This window comes from Lutra lutra, chromosome 17, assembly GCF_902655055.1.
Source record: "Lutra lutra chromosome 17, mLutLut1.2, whole genome shotgun sequence".
Lineage (NCBI taxonomy): Eukaryota > Metazoa > Chordata > Mammalia > Carnivora > Mustelidae > Lutra > Lutra lutra.
The window spans coordinates 35,959,050-35,980,215 of NC_062294.1; the positions used below are offsets into that span (position 1 = coordinate 35,959,050).

Genomic DNA, 21,166 nt, shown 5'->3' on the forward strand with positions numbered 1-21,166 from the left:
TTTGTTTTTAATTTCTGGAAGTTCAGTTAAATCTCTGGTCAAAGTGAACCAATTTCCAGTACCACTGTAAGTCAGGCTAAAGAAAAGGACCTGAAGAAGCTCTTTAACAGTGGTAAGTTGAGGACTTTCATTACTGATGTATTTTACCCATCTGTGTGTAAACAGCCAATCCCCTCTTGTGATCTACAAATTATTTTCTGTTAGGCAGCCCATGATCATTAAAAAATGAGATTTGAGGGGTACCTGGGTGGCTCAGAGGGTTAAACCTCTGCCTTCGGCTCAGGTCATGGTCTCACGGTCCCGGGCTCTCTGCTTGGCAGGGAGCCTGCTTCCCTCTCTCTCTCTGCCTGCCTTTCTATCTACTTGTGATCTCTCTCTCTGTGTCAAATAATAAAAGAAAAATCTTTAAAAAAATGAGATTTGAAAAATGACTAATCCCCTTCTCAAATCCCATACTAATGGGACTATCCATGCAAACAGATTGGTCTTCATTCTTTAAGATTTTTTTAATGTATATAGAAGCAAACCTTCCATCTTTAGTCCTCTTCGCAGATGTACTTTTACCATTTTCTCGTGACTGTGTATGTGAAAATGGGATACAATTTATTTAACAACTTTTCTTAGGTCTTTTTATTCATTTGCCATATTTGCATACTGACACAATAATCTATGTCGTCTTTTCAATGACCTCACAGTCCTGATGTTTGGATGGACCATAATCTAATCTTCTATTGATAATGTTGACCTTAAAAATCAAATAGCCAGCTATTTTACCAACAAATCAAGTTCATTTGGGAAATAGCAGAAGACTTAACAATTCGTGACATACAAACAATGGCAAACCATAGGCAAGTCTGGACAATAAAGGAGAGAAATATTACTTTATAGAGAAAAATGAAGACGCTAAGAGGGGTTGCTTTCAAAGAAAGTCTATTGGAGGAAAGCAAGAGTTCAGGGTGGTGATGATTTCTCATTGGCTGAATTGTGACAGTTTCTCACTAGCTGGGGTGTTGGTGGGCAAGGAGGTAATTTTCCACCCTCTTGTTGAGGAAGTAAGGTGAACTTCTTGCTCAGGAGTGTAAAGTAAACTGTAACAGAAGTTTGTGAGAGCTCCCCCTTCAATTTTTCCCAACTCCGTTCTTTTTTTTTCTTTTAAGTCTGTTTATCTATCTATCTATTTATTTATTTAGTAAAGATTCTATTTATTTATTTACTTGACAGAGAGAGACACAGTGAGAGAGAGAGAACAGAAGCAGGGGGAGTGGGAGAGGGAGAAGCAGGCTTCCCATCGAGCAGGCAGCCCGATGTGGGGTTCGGTCCCTGGACCCTGGGTTCATTACCTGAGCTGAAGGCAGATGCTTAACAACTCAACCACCCAGGCACCCCAAGTTTATTTATTTTTAAGTAATCTCTATACCCAATATGGGGCTTGAGCTCATAACTGCGAGATCAAGGGTTGCTCACTCTCTCGACTGGGCCAGCCAGGAATCCTTCCCAGACTCCATTCTAAATGAGGTTTCCCTTCATTAATTTTCACAATAGATACTTAGGCTGCTTCCAATTATTTCTTATTACAAACAATCATACGGATAATAACTTCATAAATATGTCTTTGTGCATTTGTACACAAAGCACAGATTACAAAGTTAAGCTTCTAATGCATAAAACACTGGCACATAGTAGAACTTAAATAATTATTTATTGAATGAAAGGAGTTCCTCTTGACCTTTGAACCTAATCTAAAATCTGGAAGATATGAAATAATGACCTAAATCTGAAAAAGGACTCTAAAAAAATAATAGATCCCTATTAGAATTGGAGGATAGAGCCAAAATGAGTTTCTCAGCTTCTTCAGTACCAAAGATCTCATGCTGAAATACTTTCCTCGCCAAATAAGTTATGATTACTTACTTTTTTACTTCATTAAGGCATAATTTTCAGTCCTGAAATCTATGATGTAGTTCCCTGTAGAACCAAAATCCATAAAACAGGGATCTATATTTAAAGTGGGGGTCTATATTTAACATATATTTAACTTTAGGAGACACAAGAGTCAGTCAGAATGCCTGGGAATGCCACTTCCTGAGACAGTATAGGTACTGTTCCAGGGAAGCACCTGCCTATCAAGCCTTATGTACTAATCCTGATACCAGTGGGAATTGGGCTTCCCTCATGGACAACTGATTAAAGCTAGACTCAAGGGGCGCCTGGGTGGCTCAGTGGGTTAAGCCTCTGCCTTTGGCTCAGGTCATGATCCCAGGGCCCGGGGATGGGGCCCCGCATGGGGCTCTCTGCTCAGCAGGGAGCCTGCTTCCCCCTCTCTCTCTGCCTGCCTCTCTCCCTACTTGTCATCACTATCTGTCAAATAAATAAATAAAATGTTTAAAAAAATACAGCTAGACTCAAGTCTCCAAGGTTTTGGCCTTGCTTAGGCATCTAAAAGCAGATTGAGACCTGAGCTATTTCTTTGAAGGCATAGTTGAGACTTTGCCCCACGCTCTCAATGACCAAGCTCTGTCAATATGGGTCACAGTGCATGACAGATATGGTGACACTTCATCCCATTCTCTTTCTCATCACGCTGTCCAGTGATGTCTTTCTTTTATAAACTTTTTTTAAAAAAATTATTTATTTGAGAGAGAGCATGAGAGAGCATAAGCAGGGGAACAGCAGAAGGAGAGGAAGAAACAGACTCTCTGCTGTGAGCAGGGTGCCTGATGCAGGGCTCGATCCCAGGACTCTGAGACTGTGAGCTGAGCTGAAGGCAGACGGTTAACTGACAGAGCCACCCAGGCATCCTGGTCCAAGGATGTCTCGTAGCTAAAGCTCTTTAAATTCTAGGTCCTCTGTGGCTTGATCCGAGAGGGTTGGTAGCTGGGTACCCAGAAAGACAGTGTTGGATCCTCCCTGAGTATCCCAACAATCTAGAGACGTCCACTATAGTGGCCTCGTTATAGGAATTTATGCTTTGGATGCTTCCTTTCTTGCTCTCAAAGAGAAGAGATTCAACCATAGGTTAGGCTCTTGTCACAGCTTATGTTTCAGACATGAGAAAGATCCAAGACTTCAAGGATGGAGAAGCAGTGCTCCACTAACCGGCTCTGACATCTCCTTTGGAAACCTTCTGACTCCTTATTATTAGAATAGCTTTGGTCCCAAAGAGTTTGTCCACCGAGTTTCCTTGTCCTTCCGCATATTTACTCACAGAGGACTAATGACTACACTTGTTCAACACAAGATTCCTTAAACCATTTAATACATTGTCCACATAAAATCCTTAGAATGCCTTTGCCAATGGTGTACCTGTTTATCTCACCAAAACATTTCAAAACATGAGTGTACAATGGCTGATTAACGTCCTACTAACACTGATGAGTACATACTTACATCTAAAGCATTTTGTAATTGCAATTAACAAAGACACACCAGGCATAAGAAGCAGTGAGACCCCTCTGGAAGGGGAGGAGTCCATAATAACCTATCACTGAAAGTCCAAGAGTCTTGATCCACGGACAATCATGGTTCCAGTGGTCTGCCTAAGAAATTAGAACTGGCACAAAAGAAATCAGCTTATTGGGGCGCCTGGGTGGCTCAGTGGGTTAAAGCCTCTGCCTCCCTCTCAGGTCACGATCCCAGGGTCCTGGGATCAAGCCCCGCATCGGGTTCTCTGCTCAGCATTGAGCCTGCTTCCTCCTCTCTCTGTCTGCCTCTCTGCCTACTTGTGATCTCTGTCTGTCAAATAAATAAATAAAATCTTAAAAAGGAAGAAAGAAATCAGCTTATTAAGAAGTAAAACCTCAGGGACGCCTGGGTGGCTCAGTTGGTTGGACGACTGCCTTCGGCTCAGGTCATGATCCTGGGAGTCCCGGGATCGAGTCCCGCATCGGGCTCCCAGCTCCATGGGGAGTCTGCTTCTCTCTCTGACCTTCTCCTCGCTCATGCTCTCTCTCACTGTCTCTCTCTCAAATAAATAAATAAAATCTTTAAAAAAAAAAAAAAAAGAAGTAAAACCTCAGCACATAGGCTCCCCAGCTTGCAGTCTACCCTTCTTCCAGGTCCTGAGTTTGAACTCCTGATACAGTAGACTCAAGAGAGAAAGAATCTCTCTGTTCTTTCCATGTAGACTAATCCCTAGCCCAGCTAGTCAGCATCGTTTTCCTGTGTGAGCTTGAAGAGGACAGAAAATGAAGCCTATGTCAGGAGCATTAAAGGCTTATAATGGGCATTTTCTATATTTTGGCTACTTTTTTTCTATCTCCTCTGGGTACTTATACTCTGGTTTTCCCCTAAAACCAGCGGTCAGCAAACTACAGCCGATGGGTCATATCTAACCTACCACCTGTTTTTGTGAATAAAGTTTTACTGGAATGTAGCCATACTCATTCTTTTACATATTTTATGTGGTGATTTTCTGCTACACTAGCAGGGTTGAGCAGTCACAACAGAGACCATATAGTCTATAAAGCCTAAAATATTTACTATCTGACCCTATGCAGGAAAAGTTAGCCTACTTCTGGTCCAATAAACGACTACCTTCCTCATTCTCAGTTCTTGTGATTAGATCCGATTTGAGTTGGGTTTTCTGTCACTTTGCAACCAGTTGAGTCCTACCTGATGTAAAGGTGGCCCAGCTCAAATCTATCTCCTGACAGGGCTTAAAACACATGACCAGAGCAGCAATGATCCTTTTGTATCGTAGATGGATGGGAACTATGCTCCTGTGGCCAGAAGCTGCCACTTGCTTTCCATCAACAGGATCAAATATTTGAAACTGGTTTCCTCTAAAATCCCAGGTGTATTGTCACCATCTGGTGATGCCTCATCGACATATATATGTCGATATACGTATATGCGTGTGTGTGTGTATGTGTACACACAGTATAAAAGGATACACATAGACACATATGTATTTGGTGAGAGAGCAGCAGTGCTGTGGAGGAACAGGTTGAACAGGATGGAAGCTTGCTGCCTCCACATCCCAGGGTGTGGATGGTGTCATAACAGCCAATCAACATCATGGAATGATTGGTACATGCCAGTGTTTTCATATGTTATGTCATACGAACCCCACACCAACCTTGGAAGGTAGAAATTATTGTTGCCCCAGTTTATAGATAAGGAAACCGAATCTCAGAGATATTAAGGAATTTCATAAAGATTACATAGCCAATAAGTGATGAAGACGGGATTCTCATTCAAGTCCAAACTCCAAGGAGGGCTTGGCCTTCAACCTGATGCTATACAACCAAGTCAGCAACCCCATCAAAGCAGCAACTCTTTCTCCACACTGCCAGCAAAAGTCCCTTATGGGGCACTTATTGTCCTATGTGGGTCATACACCATCCTTGAGCCCATCTCTGGGGGCAGGGATGCTGGGCCTGGCCTCCATGCCCAACTGTGAGCCTGAGATGGGGCCATGCTCACCTAAATTACATGACCCAGACAATGCCAGTGCCAGCATTTCCATATAGAAAGGAATGGAAGGTGACAGCATTTTATTTTATGGGTTTGAGAAACCTCAATTGTCCACATGTGTTGGGGGTGGGTAGGGAGTTGGTGTTGTCTCTGCTCCTGGCCTTAGTGCTTTTGTCCTTTTCCACTATCATCTTTGACCAGATGAGATGTTGAGACGTCATCCTTAGAGCACCTTTTCTGACAGAGAACCGTGTATCTATCAGGGATGGGACTTATAGGCAGCACCTGGGCCTGAGGCACTCTGAATTAGGATCTCAACAATCTCTGAGCAAAGTCAGTTGTTAAACATCTGTTCCTTTTTTTTTTTTTTTTTTAAGATTTTATTTTTAAACAATCTCTACATCCAATGTGGGACTCAAACCCACAAGCCCAAAATCAGGAGTCGCATGCTCCAGCAACTAAGCCAGCAAGGCGTCTCTCAGTTTCCTTCTGCTCGAGTCTGATTTAGTCCTCAAAACCAGTAGAAGTATCAAAATAACCACAAGGCTTATGTGAATGTACAGGAATGTGCCAGAAAGAATCATCTATGGGCTAAAATCAATTAAGTAATAAGGAAGGAAACAAGTTCAAGTTCACCTCTCACTAGATTCTGGTATTCATGTCCACCCCACCCACCACCCATTTCACCCCCTCAATACACAGGATCTCCAGATCAATATAATTATATAATTGGTATATGTCCAGGGCCTCCGTTAAGAGTTACTGGGTACCAGGCATCGTTCAAGTGCCTTGGCACTTTTTTTTTTTTAATGATTTTATTTGTTTGACAGAGAGAGAGAGAGCACAAGCAGAGGGAGCTGCAGGCAGAGGGAGAGGGAGAAGCAGACTCCCTATTGAGTGGAGAGCCCACTGTTTGCGTGGATTCCAGGACTATGGGATCATGACCTGAGCTGAATGCTTAGCTTGATCGGCTGAGCCACCCAGGCACTGCTTTATATATATATATATTTTAAGATTTTATTTATTTATATGACAGAGACAGCGAGAGAGGGAACACAAGCAGGGGGAGCGGGAGAGGGAGAAGCAGGGAGCTAACCAGGGAGCCCACTGAGGGTCTTGATCCCAGGACCCTGGGATCATGACCTGGGCCAAAGGCAAATGCGTAACGACTGAGCCACCCAGGCAACACCCGCACCCACCTTCATACTTTCATCACATAAAGCTGAAATAGGAAATTGCAGATGGGTTCAGCTGCTTAGTTTGAGGGTGAAGGTTTGCTTTAAAAAAACAAAAACAGGGTTGCCTGGTTGGCTCAGTGGGTTAAGCATCAGCCTTCGGGTCAGGCCATGATCCAGGGTCCTGGGATCAAGCCCCGCATCGGGTTCTCTGCTCAGCAGGGAGCCTGTTTCCCCCCTCCTTCTCTCTCTGCCTGCCTCTCTGCCTACTTGTGATCTCTGTCTGTCAAATAAATAAATAAAAATCTTTAAAAAACAAACAAAACAAACAAGAAAAAAACACTGGCTGTGGGGATCCTGTAGGTGACCAGCTCCCCCTGGTGCTAAACATTTTCTCCAGCTGGCAATCTCTGTTGAGACCTTTATCTTAGGGAAATGATGACTGTGCAACAAGATTCAATACAAGAATGTTCCCTGAAAGATCATTCATGATTGTGAGAAACTGGAAATTACACGAAAATGCCCCCATTAAATTTTGTTACATCCATTCAGTGCATCATATGTAGTTGTTAAAACACAATGTTTTAAAGAACGTTTTATGACATGATGTTAATTGTGTAATAGAAAATGCCTTCAGTATGGTACTGTTTTAAAAATACATGCCTGCAGGGCGCGTGGGTGGCTCAGTGGGTTAAAGCCTCTGCCTTCGGCTCAGGTCATGATCCCAGGGTCCTGGGATCGAGCCCCACATCGGGCTCTCTGCTCAGCGGGGAGCCTGCTTCCTCCTCTCTCTCTGCCTGCCTCTCTGTCTACTTGTGATCTCTCTCTGTCAAATAAATAAATAAAAATCTTTTAAAAAAATAAAATAAAATGAAAATACATGCCTGCATAAGTGTTCAGATAGAAGGTACACAAAGTTGAAAATGATGGTTTTCTTTGTGTTTCACATTTATGTATGTTTAAAAATGTTTTTATTACAAAAAATACACCCAAATAGAATTATATAATGAACTGCTCTGCATCCATTGTCCTAGGTCATTCATTATCAACATTTGGCTGACCTTGCTTCAATTATTCTTTTTTTAAAAACTGACCTCTCTCCTGAAGTATTTTAAAGCAAGTATCAGATATCTTTGGATTTTATCCCTACATACTTCAACATGCATCTTTAAAAAGGACATTTTGGGGCGCCTGGGTGGCTCAGTTGGTTAAGCATCTGACTTTGGCTCAGGTCATGATCCTGACTTTGGCTCAGGTCCTGCAATCGAGCCCCAGGTTGAACCTGCATCAGGCTCCCTACTCAGCCCAAAGTCTGCTTATCCCTCTCCCTCTGCCTCTCCCCCCACTCTCTTTCAAATAAATAAAATCTTTAAAAAAATAAAATAAATTTAAAAATATAAAAAGGACATTTCTTATGCGTTTACAATACCATTATCACACCTAACAAAATGAACACCAAACTGCATTCTGAACTACTCAGATTATATTCACATTTTCATGAGTGATTTTCTCTTCTTTTTTCTAATCTATGTCTTCTAATTTTTATGATAAGCATAACATCTATTATTTAAAAGCAGCAATTTTAAAAATTGAAAAATTCTTTGATTTACACATTCCTTCCCCTCCCCTGCCGGAACACACTGATTACATTAAGCAATTAAATACTAAGTCTGGGGGCACCTGGGTGGCTCAGTGGGTTAAGCCGCTGCCTTCAGCTCAGGTCATGATCTCAGGGTCCTGGGATCGAGCCCTGCATCGGGCTCTCTGCTCAGCAGGGAGCCTGCTTCCCCCTCTCTATCTGTCTGCCTCTCTGCCTACTTGTGATCTCTGTATATCAAATAAATAAAATCTAAAAATAAATAAATAAATAAATAAATAAATACTAAGTCTGACAGATACACAATACCCTGATCACAAATAAGAGCTTGCAACTTTTTACCAATTTAACAATTCTTCAGAATTCCTCAGAATTCTTCTCAAGGATTTGCCGCCTAAGTATTCAGGACAGAACAACATTATGGTGGGAAATCCCTTGTCTTTAAGAGAGATACAGAGATTAGGTGCCTGGGTGGCTCAGTTGGTTAGGCCACTGCCTTTGGCTCGGGTTTTGATGGAGGAGTTGGAGGATCGAGTCCCACATCAGGCTCCCAGCCCTGCCGGGAGTCTGCTTCTCCCTCGGACCTTCTCCCTTCTCATCTCTCTTTCTCTCAAATAAATAAATAAAATATTTTTTAAAAGAGAGAGAGATGCAGAGACTGAGAGACAAAGACCGAGAGAGAAAGTGAGAGAGACTGATTTCTGTAACAGACACGGTGGAGGTACAGTGCTATCTCAAGTTTCCCCCTCAGGTTCCTGCTCCCTGCTCAAAACACAATCCAGTAATTCCACTTCTGGGTGTTTCTCCAATGAAAACAGAACACTAATTTGAAAAGATATTTGCACCCCTATATTTACTGCAGCATTATTTACAATAGCCAAGACATGGAAGCAAACTAAGCATCCATCCATAGACGAATGGATAAAGAAGATGTGAGATATATACAATGGAATATCCGTCAGCCATGGTAAAGGACGAGGTCCTGCCATTTACACCAACATGGACGGACCTAGAGGGTATTGTACTAAGTGAAATAAGTCAGACAGAGAAAGACAAATACCATATAATTTCCCTTATATGTAGAATCTCAAAAACAGATGAACAAACAAAAAACAGAAACAGACTCATAAATACGGAGAACAAACTGGTGTTGCCAGAGGGGAGAGGATAAGGGAATAAATGAAATAGAAGGGATTAAGAAGAACAAACTTCCAGTTATAAAATAAGTAAATCACAAGGATGGAAAGTACAACACTGGGAATATAGTCAATAATATTGTAATAACTTTATGTGTTACAGATGGTAAATGGTAAGTACACTGATTGGGGTGAGCATTGAGTAATGAACAGAATTGTCGACTCACTGTTGTACACCTGAAACTGATACAATGTGGCACATCACCTATACTTCAATAATAGTAATTTAAAAATTCCACATGACCTACCTTTAAACAGCTGAAGCCCCAGCTTCAGTTCCTGCTCTAACAAAACTGGCTACAGCTGTGGACAGCTGTGGCCATACCCTTTCCTCCTGCCAGTTCTCTTTGCTAAAAAACAAGCTGAGTAGTTTAAGCATCTACAATCCAGATCTAGGTAACTCCTTTCTCCCCTGTGTATGTACGAAGATGTGGTTTGCCTGCAAGCAATAAAAACTGAACTCCAGCTAACGTGGGCAAATGGGAGGATTTACCAGCTCTCAAAATACAAGAAATCAGGAGTGCAGAGTTAGAGATGAGTCTTTGGGCCATGGACTCTCATCTCGGATTCTCTGTGAACGTCGGTTCTGATGAGACCACTCTTCCTCCATGAAGCAAGATTCATGTTGTCTTTGGGGCTTGAGTTCCATGGTTTTGTTTTAATAATTACAGTTTTTGGAGAATTAGACTCTGTTTCATGTTACAGAATGGACTTCCTGACCCATCCAAGATCAGAGGTTTACAGACTTAAGAGTAAGGCAGCTCCCTTACTTGAGGGAGGGAAGAATATTCCCAGGGAAGAATATAGACAAGGGGAGTCTGATCAGATAATACTGTCCATCACCATACTATGTAAGGCAATTGCAAGTGGTGCTTCCCGTTAATAGTGTATCCTGAATGACTTCTCATGTCTGTAGAGGCAGATATACTCATCTGGATGAACAGTTACATGGTATTCCTATATTCCTTTATTCCTATATTCCTTTGAAGAGACACACCAATTCCTTATTAATGCATACTTAGGTCTTCCCACCCCTTTTCTATGGCCAACAATGCTGCATAGAACATCCCTAGACATATATCTTTCACTTGTGAGAAAATGTTCTAGAATAAATTCCTGAAGGTAGAATTTTTAGATCAAGGGACATACATATTCCCTCTACCCCCATTAAGTCTATTGAGTTATAATTTACATACAGTGAAATACACACAAGTCGTAAGTGGACAGTTCAGTATGTTTTAGACACACGAGTATACCAGTGTAACCCATGACCCTGTGAGGACATGAAATAGAACTTTGTTCCAGGCCATGATGGAGTAACAGGGACTGGATTTACCTGACTACCTTAAACAACCTAAAGAGCTGGGGGAAAAATCCACATCAAATAATAGTTTGCAGACATTAAACAATAGGTAGCACAAGATAGTGTTTCCTGAGAGATGGGAAACAAATGAAGTGGGCTATAGGGCGCCCCAGCTTTCTGCCTAGCAAGAGGTTTTATTTAGGTCACAGTGCAGGGAGGGGAATCCCAAACAAAGCCTTCTTACACAAGGCTTTCATGGACAAGTGTTTTCGTTTCCCTTGGGTAAATTCCTAGCTAAGAGTGGAATTGCTGGGACATAGAGTAGATGTATTTAACCGTGGAGGAAGCTACTGGTTTTCCAAAGTGATGGGAATATTTTCCATTCCCATGATCAAGATTGTGGTTGTTCCTCTTCCTCGACATTTGGTAGTGTCAATACTCTTCATTTTAGTCACTCGAATGGTATTTCAGTAGTTTTAAAGTGCATTCCTTCAAGTACCAATGATGTCGAGCATTTCCCATGTGCTCATTGGCCATTTGTGTATCTCCTTTTGTGAAGTGTCTGTTCAAGTCTTTCCTCTGTTTTTTAATTGGGTTGTTTGTCTTGTTGCTGACATTTTGAAGTTCTTTGTATATATATTTTTTTTAAGATTTTATTTATTTGTCAGAGAGAGAGAGATCACAAGCAGGCAGAGAGGCAGGCAGAGAGAGAGGAGGAAGCAGGCTCCCTGCCGAGCAAGGATCCCGATGTGGGACTCGATCCCAGGACCCCAGGATCATGACCTGAGCTGAAGGCAGTGGCTTAACCCACTGAGCCACCCAGGCGTCCCTCTTTGTATATTCTTGATACAAGTCCTTTACGAGATTTATGTTCTGAGAATGTCTTCTCTCTGTGGCTTGTCTTTTCATTTCTTAATGGTGTTCTTTTAAAAGCAGACGTTCTTAATTTTGACGTGGTTCAATTTATCAATTTTTTTTATGATCTGTGCCTTTTTGTGCTAAGAAATATTTACCTACCTCAAAGTGGCATAAGATATTCTTATATTTTCTTCTAGAAAATTTATAGTTTTAGCTCACATCTTGATCCATCTCAAATCTTGCTGTGACACCATCTGTTGAAGAGACTTTTCTTTCCACTTGATACTTTGTACTGAGAAGTATGTTGTCCATACAAGTTTATCAAAGATATATATGTACATATGTGTGTGTGGGGTCTTTTTTAAGCTACAGTGATAAATGTACGAGTCTATTTCTGGATTTCATCTGTCCTTTCAGTAATGCCTTACTGTCTTGCTTCCTGTAATTTTAAAGTTGGCATGTACATAGTTAAAGTTGACAGTGTCAAATTGTCCTTCCAAAAGGTTGTACAAATTCATTCCTCTCTCTTAGGAAGGTCATTGTTAACCTTATAAATCATGGGTCTATGTCTTATTCACCACTGTGTCTCCATGACTGAGCAATGTACCCAGCATGAATGATGAGAAGCTTTAAGCTATCTATGAATGTTTCCAACACTTATTAAGCTCACCTAGTAAGTAACATTATGATGAGACAATCAAGCCATCTAGGCAAACATTTCTGAAAGCCCAAAAGATCGTGTCCTCAGACTAGGGGGGAGTAAAACAATAGCAACAATGAAAGCTAAATCTCACACAGTATATATTACACACAGACATGTTGTCCTTGTTGTCATGGCTTAGATGCCCCCCATTACAGCTACATTTCAAGTAGCTACAGGAGAGGACAAGGAAGTAAAGGGACAAAAGTGAGGTAGCCTTCTGCAAGGGAAGTTTCCAGCAGCTACCACCTGACACTATGTCCTATTAAATTTATGGCCACTTTTTTTTTTTTTTTAGATTTTTTTTTTTATTTATTTGTCAGAGAGAGAGGGAGAGAGAGCGAGCACAGGCGGACAGAATGGCAGGCAGAGGCAGAGGGAGAAGCAGGCTCCCCGCCAAGCAAGGAGCCCGATGTGGGACTCGATCCCAGGACGCTGGGATCATGACCTGAGCCGAAGGCAGCTGCTTAACCAACTGAGCCACCCAGGCGTCCCTATGGCCACTTTTTATGGCATTTATGCCCACATATAGGAGCGAGGGAGGCTGAGAAATGCAGGTTTGATTTACCCCGTTCTTAACTTCTTCTTCTGTCATGTAGAGCCCAAAGAATCCTAACTTACGTACTCTATCTCCTTGAGCGGGGTTTTGGTACCCAATGTGTATTTGGGTTTTGGTACCCAAAAAGACTGAGGGTATCCTGTTTTAAAGTTTAAAATCAGCAATGGCAAATAGCAGCTTACCTTAACCATAAAGAAATACAGGCCCACAGAAGTCTTGTGGGGAAGAGCACAGTCCCATCTAAATACTGAGGAGTCCAGTAACCCCAGTTCCTAATTGGTGTCAGCCAGTCAAGATGGACCCACACTGAAAACAAGTTACTCTAGAGTTGTCAAACGTGATTTTTAAATTGGACCTATCTCATAAAGATTCTAGTGTAACTGGAGTGCCTGGGTGGCTCAGTGTGTTAAAGCCTTTGCCTTTGGCTCAGGTCATGATCCCAGTGTCCTGGGATCGAGCCCCACATCGGGCTCTCTGCTCAGCAGGGAGCCTGCTTCCTCCTCTCTTTGTCTCTCTGCCTACTTGTGATCTCTGTATGACAAATAAATAAATAAAATCTTTTTTTTTTAAAGATTTTATTTATTTATTTGACAGAGAGAGATCACAAGCAGGCAGAGAGGCAGGCAGAGAGAGAGGAGGAAGCAGGCTCCCTGCTGAGCAGAGAGCCCGATGCGGGGCTCGATCCCAGGACCCTGAGATCATGACCTGAGCCGAAGGCAGCGGCTTAACCCACTGAGCCACGCAGGCGCCCCAATAAATAAAATCTTAAAAAAAAAAAGATTCTAGTGTAACTGGATTCAAGGCATTTCTATTTCAGAAACTGTGACCAAAAAAAATTCAAAAAAACAAAACAACAACAAAAAAAACACCCACAAAACCGAAAAACAAAAACTTACCACTGACAAAAAAAATAATTAACCAGTGTACTCTGCCTAGCAGAATGTTCCGAAGTTTTGGCAAATGGTCCTCACTTCTTCTAAATGTCATTTTCATATTGCATCTGGCATATCAAGGGCATATTTTCCCGTTCAATTTCAACATCATCAAACATGTATTCTATCAGCACTGCTCTAAAATGGAGATAATCATGGGAAGCGCTGCTTGCCAAGAACTATTCTAAATCACTCTCACACACTCTGTCTCACACTCAATTTTTTCCCCATATAATGCTCATAATTTATCCTATTGCTCCATAAGTGGATTTTATTACCTCCATTTTATAGATGGTAACAGGGGCTCAGTGATCCTGTAACCAGTAAGGTATACTCCATGGTCTCTCACATTCTGGGCTCTGCCTGGGGGTGAGGCCCTTGAAACTTATGGCAAACACCCAGTCCTAAGAATGTTCCCCAATAAGCCTAAATACAAGGGTGAGGGAGGTGTGATACCCTCTTAAGGTAAGGATGCTGATTATGCAGCATTTTTTTTTTAAGATTATTTATTTACTTATTTGACAGACAGAGATCACAAGTAGGCAGAGTCAGGCAGAGAGAGAGAGGGAAGCAGGCTCCCCACTGAGCGGAGTGCCGGATTCAGGACTTGATCCCAGGACCCTGGGATCATGACCCGAGCTGAAGGCAGAGGCTTTAACCCACTGAGCCACCCAGGCGTCCCTATGCATCATTATTTTTAAAAACCAAGAATTATGTGCAATCTAAATGCTTATGAGTGCAGCTAACTAAATGATGGAATAATCCGTAGAGCAGATGAGGTAGCCATGGAAACTTCTCATTAGGCATTTTATTAGCATGTTATGATGCTGAAGGGGGACAAAGTTAGGATCCAAACCACACACACATACACATCTCAACCACATTAAAAATATTGTCAGGAAAAGGACAGTAAGGAAATCTCCCAGAATGCTAGGCTTGATTAACTCTGCTTAAGGGGATTTCAAATTTTCTGAACTTTTCTTCATTTTCTAGCTTTTCCACATGACTGTTTACTTTGATAATCAGAGTATTTTTGAGTTTTACACTTTTGTGTAATGGATACTTTTGTGGTCTGAACTTGTCAGTTACCCTTAGGATTCTAGATACTTAAGAATCTTCAAAATCTTTTAATATCTTCAAATTTAGTATCTTTAAAAGGACTTCAAAGGGATGGTCGCAGTCTTTGCATTCAGAGCAAAGGCAGATGAAATTGCATAGGAGACAAAAAAAAAAATGCTAAGTTCTTTTGTGCTTGTTTGTTTGTTTGCTTTAAGTGAGAGAAAAGAATCTCAATAGGAAACTCCAGCTGACCTGAGCCTCTTTAGAGAGTTGGGTGGGTGCCTAGCTGAAAGTTCCATCTTCTTTTTTCTTGGGGAGAAGGGTATCTCCTGGCTTGGGGGCAAGATGAAGGCAAAAGATATCTGGCATTCCTCAAAGGCATTGAGAGGTGGGCAAAGGCATTAAATCAGTAGAGAACAGCATCTCCTCCTTCTCCTGTGCCTGACCCACATGTTGCTTTCAAGCCCAGCACACTGGGTGGATAGAATTTGAGTACTGAACTGTCTGGTGGCCATTCTATCTATGGCTTTTCAAGGGCAGTGACCACATCTTACTAACTTACTAACTCCCCATTCCCTAGGAGTCTGTAACTCATGGGTACTTATCAAACATTTGCTGAAGGCTTTCTAGGTGTGTTACAGCAAATCAATACCAGAAATAATAGAGTAGTCTAATCCCCATCTATTTAATAAACTATGTAATACGCTACACCAAGTTTAGTCTCCAGACAAGATGTATACGTTCCCAAAGTGTATGAATGACGAGGGAAGATAGTCCCCTTGGTTATCAACCGGTAATGGCCCTTAACCAACCCACCCAACACACACTATTCCCTCCCCCAGTCCCTCTCTAAAGAGCCACCTATAATAAATGATGCACCCCTGTCCTATGGTTCTGATGGGGGTGGCAATTCCAAGCCCCTTTTCTACCTCCATGAGCAAGCACAGGGCCAGACGAAGCCCCCAGGGCCACAGAGACTGATTCAGGGAAGGGCACATGGACCAAGGCAGCCAACATCCTTTCCTGGAATTTTTCAACACGCAGCTAGACAAGACAGTCTTTGCATTTAACAGACTGAACAGGAAAACCTAAGCTAGCTTCCCTCCATGACTTGAATAAATTCCTCTTTCCTACTTCAGGGTTCCATTTCTTTTCTTTTTTTTAAAGATTTTATTTATTTATTTGACAGAGAGAGAGAGAGATTACAAGTAGGCAGAGAGGCAGGCAGAGAGAGAGGGGAAAGCAGGCTCCCTGCTGAGCAGAGAGCTGGATGTGGGGCTCTATCCCAGGACCCTGAGGCCATGACCTGAGCCGAAGGCAGAGGCTTAACCCACTGAGCCACCCAGGCACCCCAAGGGTTCCATTTCTTCCAGCTGAAAGAATCCTACTTTTTTTTTCCTTCTCCATTTCCCAATCTTTCTTTAATAAAGACATACAAATTTTAGTTTAGTTTAGTGAAAAATAAGTTTTGAATTTCAAAACCACACATCAAAACTGATGCGGATCTGGGAGAGGCTGAGGAAAAGGAACGAAATCCCCCGTATAGATGACTCCTCCTTTCCCCACTGGCCTCACAGCTCATCATTCTTTCACTGGACAGCCAAGGCTGCATTCATTTTAACACCATCGCATTTAAAGAATCCACATTTTCCCACCTCAAACAAGAGAAAGCCCTAGGCAGGCGGGGGCTGGGGGGTTGACCTCTAGAAGGAAATGGAGATTGAGAAGCGGTGACTGAAGTCTGTAGAACTGGGGGAAAATGTTCATTCGAGTGCTAGAAACGTAAATTACAGAGTGAAGACGTATAATTGGTGACATATGCTTGCGTTTAGACTGGGATCTGCTAGGTAGACATGAACTACAAGGAAAACTGAACACAGTCACCATTTTGGACATGTACTTTATTGTATAGAAATTTCCAGCAGAGCTAGCATTAAGTACCTTTGTCAGGAGATGCCTATGGGAATCTAAGTCAGAGAACAGGGACAGGCAGGCCTGTCAGCTCTTCCTGCAAAACCACACAATACTGGGACAACCACCAGCTGGGCCTCAAGGTACGAGGTGATGGGCCACTCAAGGTACAGTCCCACATCCCCCATGTGTGGATCTAGGTGAACAACGAAACTCTGCAGGTATAGATTTAAAGTGCGACCCCAAATGACAAATGACTTTCTTTGGCGGTACCCAATATATCACGATCAGCGTTCCTCCCCTGGATGAAGTTAACCTCCTAAGCCAGCTGACCTTCTTACGTTTTTATTTATTTATTTTAAAAGCAAACCAAGTGCATACAGCGTCTTTTAAAAAGTCTTGTAAACGTTTCAAAGTTTTTAGGTGTTATTTATAATCTGAAGAGATTCATAAAAAAACTACTGGACTTGTTAAGACTACAAATACTAGCCCCCTTGTTCCCCCATGAAAAAAGCAGTTGTTACAAAAAATATAAAAAATAGACTAGCTTCTACTATGTAACCTCTCCACCAGAAACCTCATGACTCTGGGGCACATTCTGCTTTTACATACCATCCAACACGCACAAGTGCAATTTTCTCAATTTTTAAGGAAGGAAAAGTTCCAAAACATTCCCTTTGTTACTGGGGACTGTGGCTACTTTCTTCACAGGGACTATAATGCTAGCAAGTAGGGACAGTTTGCAGTTTCCTATTGCCTTCCCCTGCATGGGCCCAGCACAGAAAGTTCAGCATAGGAGGCTGCCTTCAAAGCTCATGCCTCTTCATATTCGTGTCTCTGGTGCCTTTGATTCCAGTTTGGGACTTTGTGGGTCCCCAGGCTCCTGAGCTGGCTTTGGCTTCCCTCACTGCCTGCTGGGGAAGGCCACTGGTAGGAGGGGGCCCTAAGGGAAGGGGCTCTCAGAGAAGCCTGCTGTTCCCAGAGCCCCGACATTTGGGGAGTGCAGGTCAGCAGCGCCCCACCCAGCTCTGCTAATGCCATGGAAGTGGCAGGCTTGGTGGAGGATACTCCCCTGGCTGGAGAAAGGACTGATGCCCCAGGAGAGTATGCAGAGTCTGGGAGGGGAGCCAGCAGCAAACGTGGAGGCAAACACTTGGCATTAAGTTAAAATAGTTTGATAAACTTCCAATCCAATGACATGTACTTGTCCACAGCAGCCAAGCTACCAGGCACTTTGGCCAATTGTGAGCTAGGAAATGGGCTGAATTCAGTTTGAAACAACAGACACTACAGGAGGGGACTGGTGGGGAGGGCTTGACTGTGTTCAAGGCCTTGAGGATGCCCCTCCCTCATCTGGACAGTTTTAGTGTTTCCTTGTCCCCGCTGTCACCAACAGGGGGCGATGTGTGTAAAGGCTCAAGGGAGCCCTTGGTAGAGACCGGCTTCCGGCTAACAGCAGGATGCATCCACACAACAGCAGACAGATCTGTCACACGACGGGGATATTGCTGGGCTGTACCCTGCATCCCCGAAGTCCAGGGAGAACTGTCAGACGGGGGTCCCAGCCTAAGCCTGCTTCACCCCCAAAGCCCTCACTACCTGCTGCTCTCTGTGCAGAGTCCTCACTACCTGCTGTGTGCTCCCAAGGGGAGACCTGGCTCAACTGGGAGCCTGGCTCACACCCACTCTTCCCCTGCAGGACCCGTCAACCTTGGCCGTAGCCCCCAGCACCTGTCACAACCTAGCCTGGCACCCAGTGTAACCAGCCTGCTCCTACTTTCACCATTCTTGTCTGAGAGACAGGCCACCTGCCAGCAGGCCAGAATGGTGGGCCCTTTCTGAGCCTCCAGTGGACTTCCAGCCTCTCCTGTTTGAAGAACTAGATTTTCACACCACTAAGGGTTTTATTTCATAGATCACGGTGGTGAGTTTAGGATTTCCAGTCCTCGCCATGATTGTCATACATTCCCCACACCTTGTTTCTTCAGATCCGAAACATCTCTCGCCCAACATACCCTGGTTGTTTTAAACTCCAATGACCTTTCCAAAAGAACAACAATGGATTCAGAGAACGCCGGCCACATGTGCTGAGCAAGTCTCCTCTACTTTGGCTGCTTCAAAAAAACAGGACTTGTGAGATATCCCCAATCACACTGCTCAGAAGAGAAGTGCTCCCAACATCAAGGCACAAAGAAAGAAGTCTCTTGGGGCAGAATGACAATGAAAGCGACCAGTGACCTTTGTGAGGCCTGAGGCAGAGTCGCCAGGGAAGGCAAGTTCAGTCTGGCGTGGGTGGGCATCAGGGGGAAGGCCTGACTAGCGGGTCTCCCTTTGGGCCCAAGCAGTCCTCATGCATACTTCTCTAGGAACTTTATGTGGAAGTCCTTCACCTTCTGTAGAACCGTCTTCAGCTTCTCCACCGGAGGGAGGATGGTCATTCTGTCAGGAAATAGGACAGCAGTTAGCCTGGACACAAGTTGCTCTGGAAAAGGGGAGAGGAAGGAACCCAGCAGCTCTTTCCTTCACCTGAGTTGTAGAGAGGAGGAGGTGTAGGAAAGCAGTGGGAGGGGGATGCTGGTCTTCGCTGTGAAAGCACCAGCCCCAGGACAGAACTTGTATCTTGTTAAACCATCCCCCACCCCAAATCATACGTTTTCTTTCTACCCAAGTAACACATAGGACCAAAAGCAGTAAGATGGCAGCAGAGGCTCCCTGACATGTCCACCTGTGATGGCAGGCCAGGACGACATTCTGACCGGTCCATACAACTTTCTCTAGAGAATGACTTCGTTTTCCTACAGATACAGAATGAGCTGTTCCTCCTGCTAGGCAGGCCCTTTTAAAATCTTAGAGGGAGAACGAACCTCTGTCACAAGTCTCCCTCCAAAGGAACTCCCCAAGTTGCCATGGTAACTAACTCCTTCCTCTAATACTGCCATTATGCTCCTCATCCCCAAAAGGCAGCCCTCTCCAGTTAACTGTTTCTTGAATGAGTCACAACTTGCCAAGGTGAACCTAACTGGAGGGGAGAGGCCAACCACACGTCTGTCCATCCGGGGCACACAGCCCACGACCCGAGTCAGGTCTTGGCTCCAAGGTGCTAACTAAGCTCATGACATTTCTTTTTTTAGCATCTGCTGCAGGAGACATCCGAGAGCACTGTGAGTGGAGAAGGTGCTGTTCTGAACAGAACAGGCCTTGGTGGGGAAATCCCTGCTCCCCAGGCCGCCATCCCAGCAGGGTCGGCACACACTGTGCAGTGCGTCTCAGTAAGCAAAACTCATCCCACTGTTTCAGATGCAACATCTCTGCAGACTTCTGGATGAGCTCTGTGAGCACCTGGACACAGTATGCTACTGCGTGCAACTGAGAAAGGACAGGGAGATAAAACGAAACATCCTACCAGGAGTATTTCAGATGGTATAATATAGATGGAGACGGGGCAGGGTGGGGTAGGGTGGGGTGGGCTGGGGGAGGCAAGAGTGGTCGAGCAGATGACCTTGGGATCTACCCACAGTGTTCCTGAATCCCTAGACCCAGGTCTCAGCATGGCTCTGCAGCAAGGCAAAATGGAGGTGGGCGGGGGTCTGCAGCAGGGGTGTGAACTGCACACACTGCCATCCTGGAGCCAGCCTGTGCTCTGCCACAAGATGCCCAAGTTTTCCAAGACCAACCTCAGACCAGCCCCATGGTGCAGAGACAGAGGTACCTGAAGTGGTAGGTGCCTTCCCTCTGCCCGAAGCCGCTGCCAGGTACGACACAGATGCCGGTCTCCTCCAGGAGCTTCATACAGTAGAACATGTCGGGGGCCATTTTATGGGCCTGTGGGAGCAGGGCAGAACTCAGGGTTCATGTATGGCTTTGTAAAACACACCACTGAACACCCGAAGGCAAGTAACCACTGCAGCGTCAGGCTCTCCCCCACAGCGGGGCCCTTCTCCCCTCCCCACAAGGATCGAGGCAGGACCGTGGATGTGGCCGGAAGCAGATGCAAGGAACAAGGAAGCTGAAGGCTACTTCAGGATGGCCACAGGCGGGGCGCCTGGGTGGCTTGGTGGGTTAAGCCTCTGCCTTTGGCCCAGGTCGTGATCCCGGGGTCCTGGGATCGAGCCTCACGTCTGGCTCTCTGTTCAGCGGGGAGCCTGCTTCCCTTCCTCTCTCTCTGCCTGCCTCTCTGCCTACTTGTGATTTCTGTCAAATAAATGAATAAAATCTTTAAAAAAAAAAAAAAAAAGGATGGCCACAGGCGATGGTACTTCTGTTCCTCGCCCGGGACTGACCGTTTCTTTCCTCTGGGCCCCACACCTTGGCCGCAGGCTTTGGCGGCTCCTATATGCCGAGCACATAAGCCTCTGATGACGAGGCCCCGAGCGCTGCGCCCAGGGTGGCTTTCAGAGATCAGCTCCACAGGGGCTTAGTTCACAGAGCTTCTCCCCTCTGGTCTGGACAACCTGCGGTACC

The 21,166-nt window shown here is 44.2% G+C and overlaps 1 protein-coding gene across 2 annotated transcripts in view; it reads right to left on the reverse strand.

The window, feature by feature from the left end:
- Positions 1-16,677: 16,677 nt before the first annotated feature.
- The window catches only part of GPT2 (glutamic--pyruvic transaminase 2), a 32,850-nt gene continuing 28,361 nt past the window's right edge, over positions 16,678-21,166 (reverse strand). For both annotated transcript variants that reach the window (XM_047711077.1, XM_047711078.1), the window contains exons 11-12: positions 20,415-20,527; positions 16,678-19,144 (exon numbers count right to left, since the gene is read on the reverse strand). In XM_047711077.1, the coding sequence (XP_047567033.1) occupies positions 19,054-19,144; positions 20,415-20,527 (204 nt within the window). In that variant the 3' untranslated portion in view covers positions 16,678-19,053. The remainder of the gene's footprint in view (positions 19,145-20,414; positions 20,528-21,166) is intronic.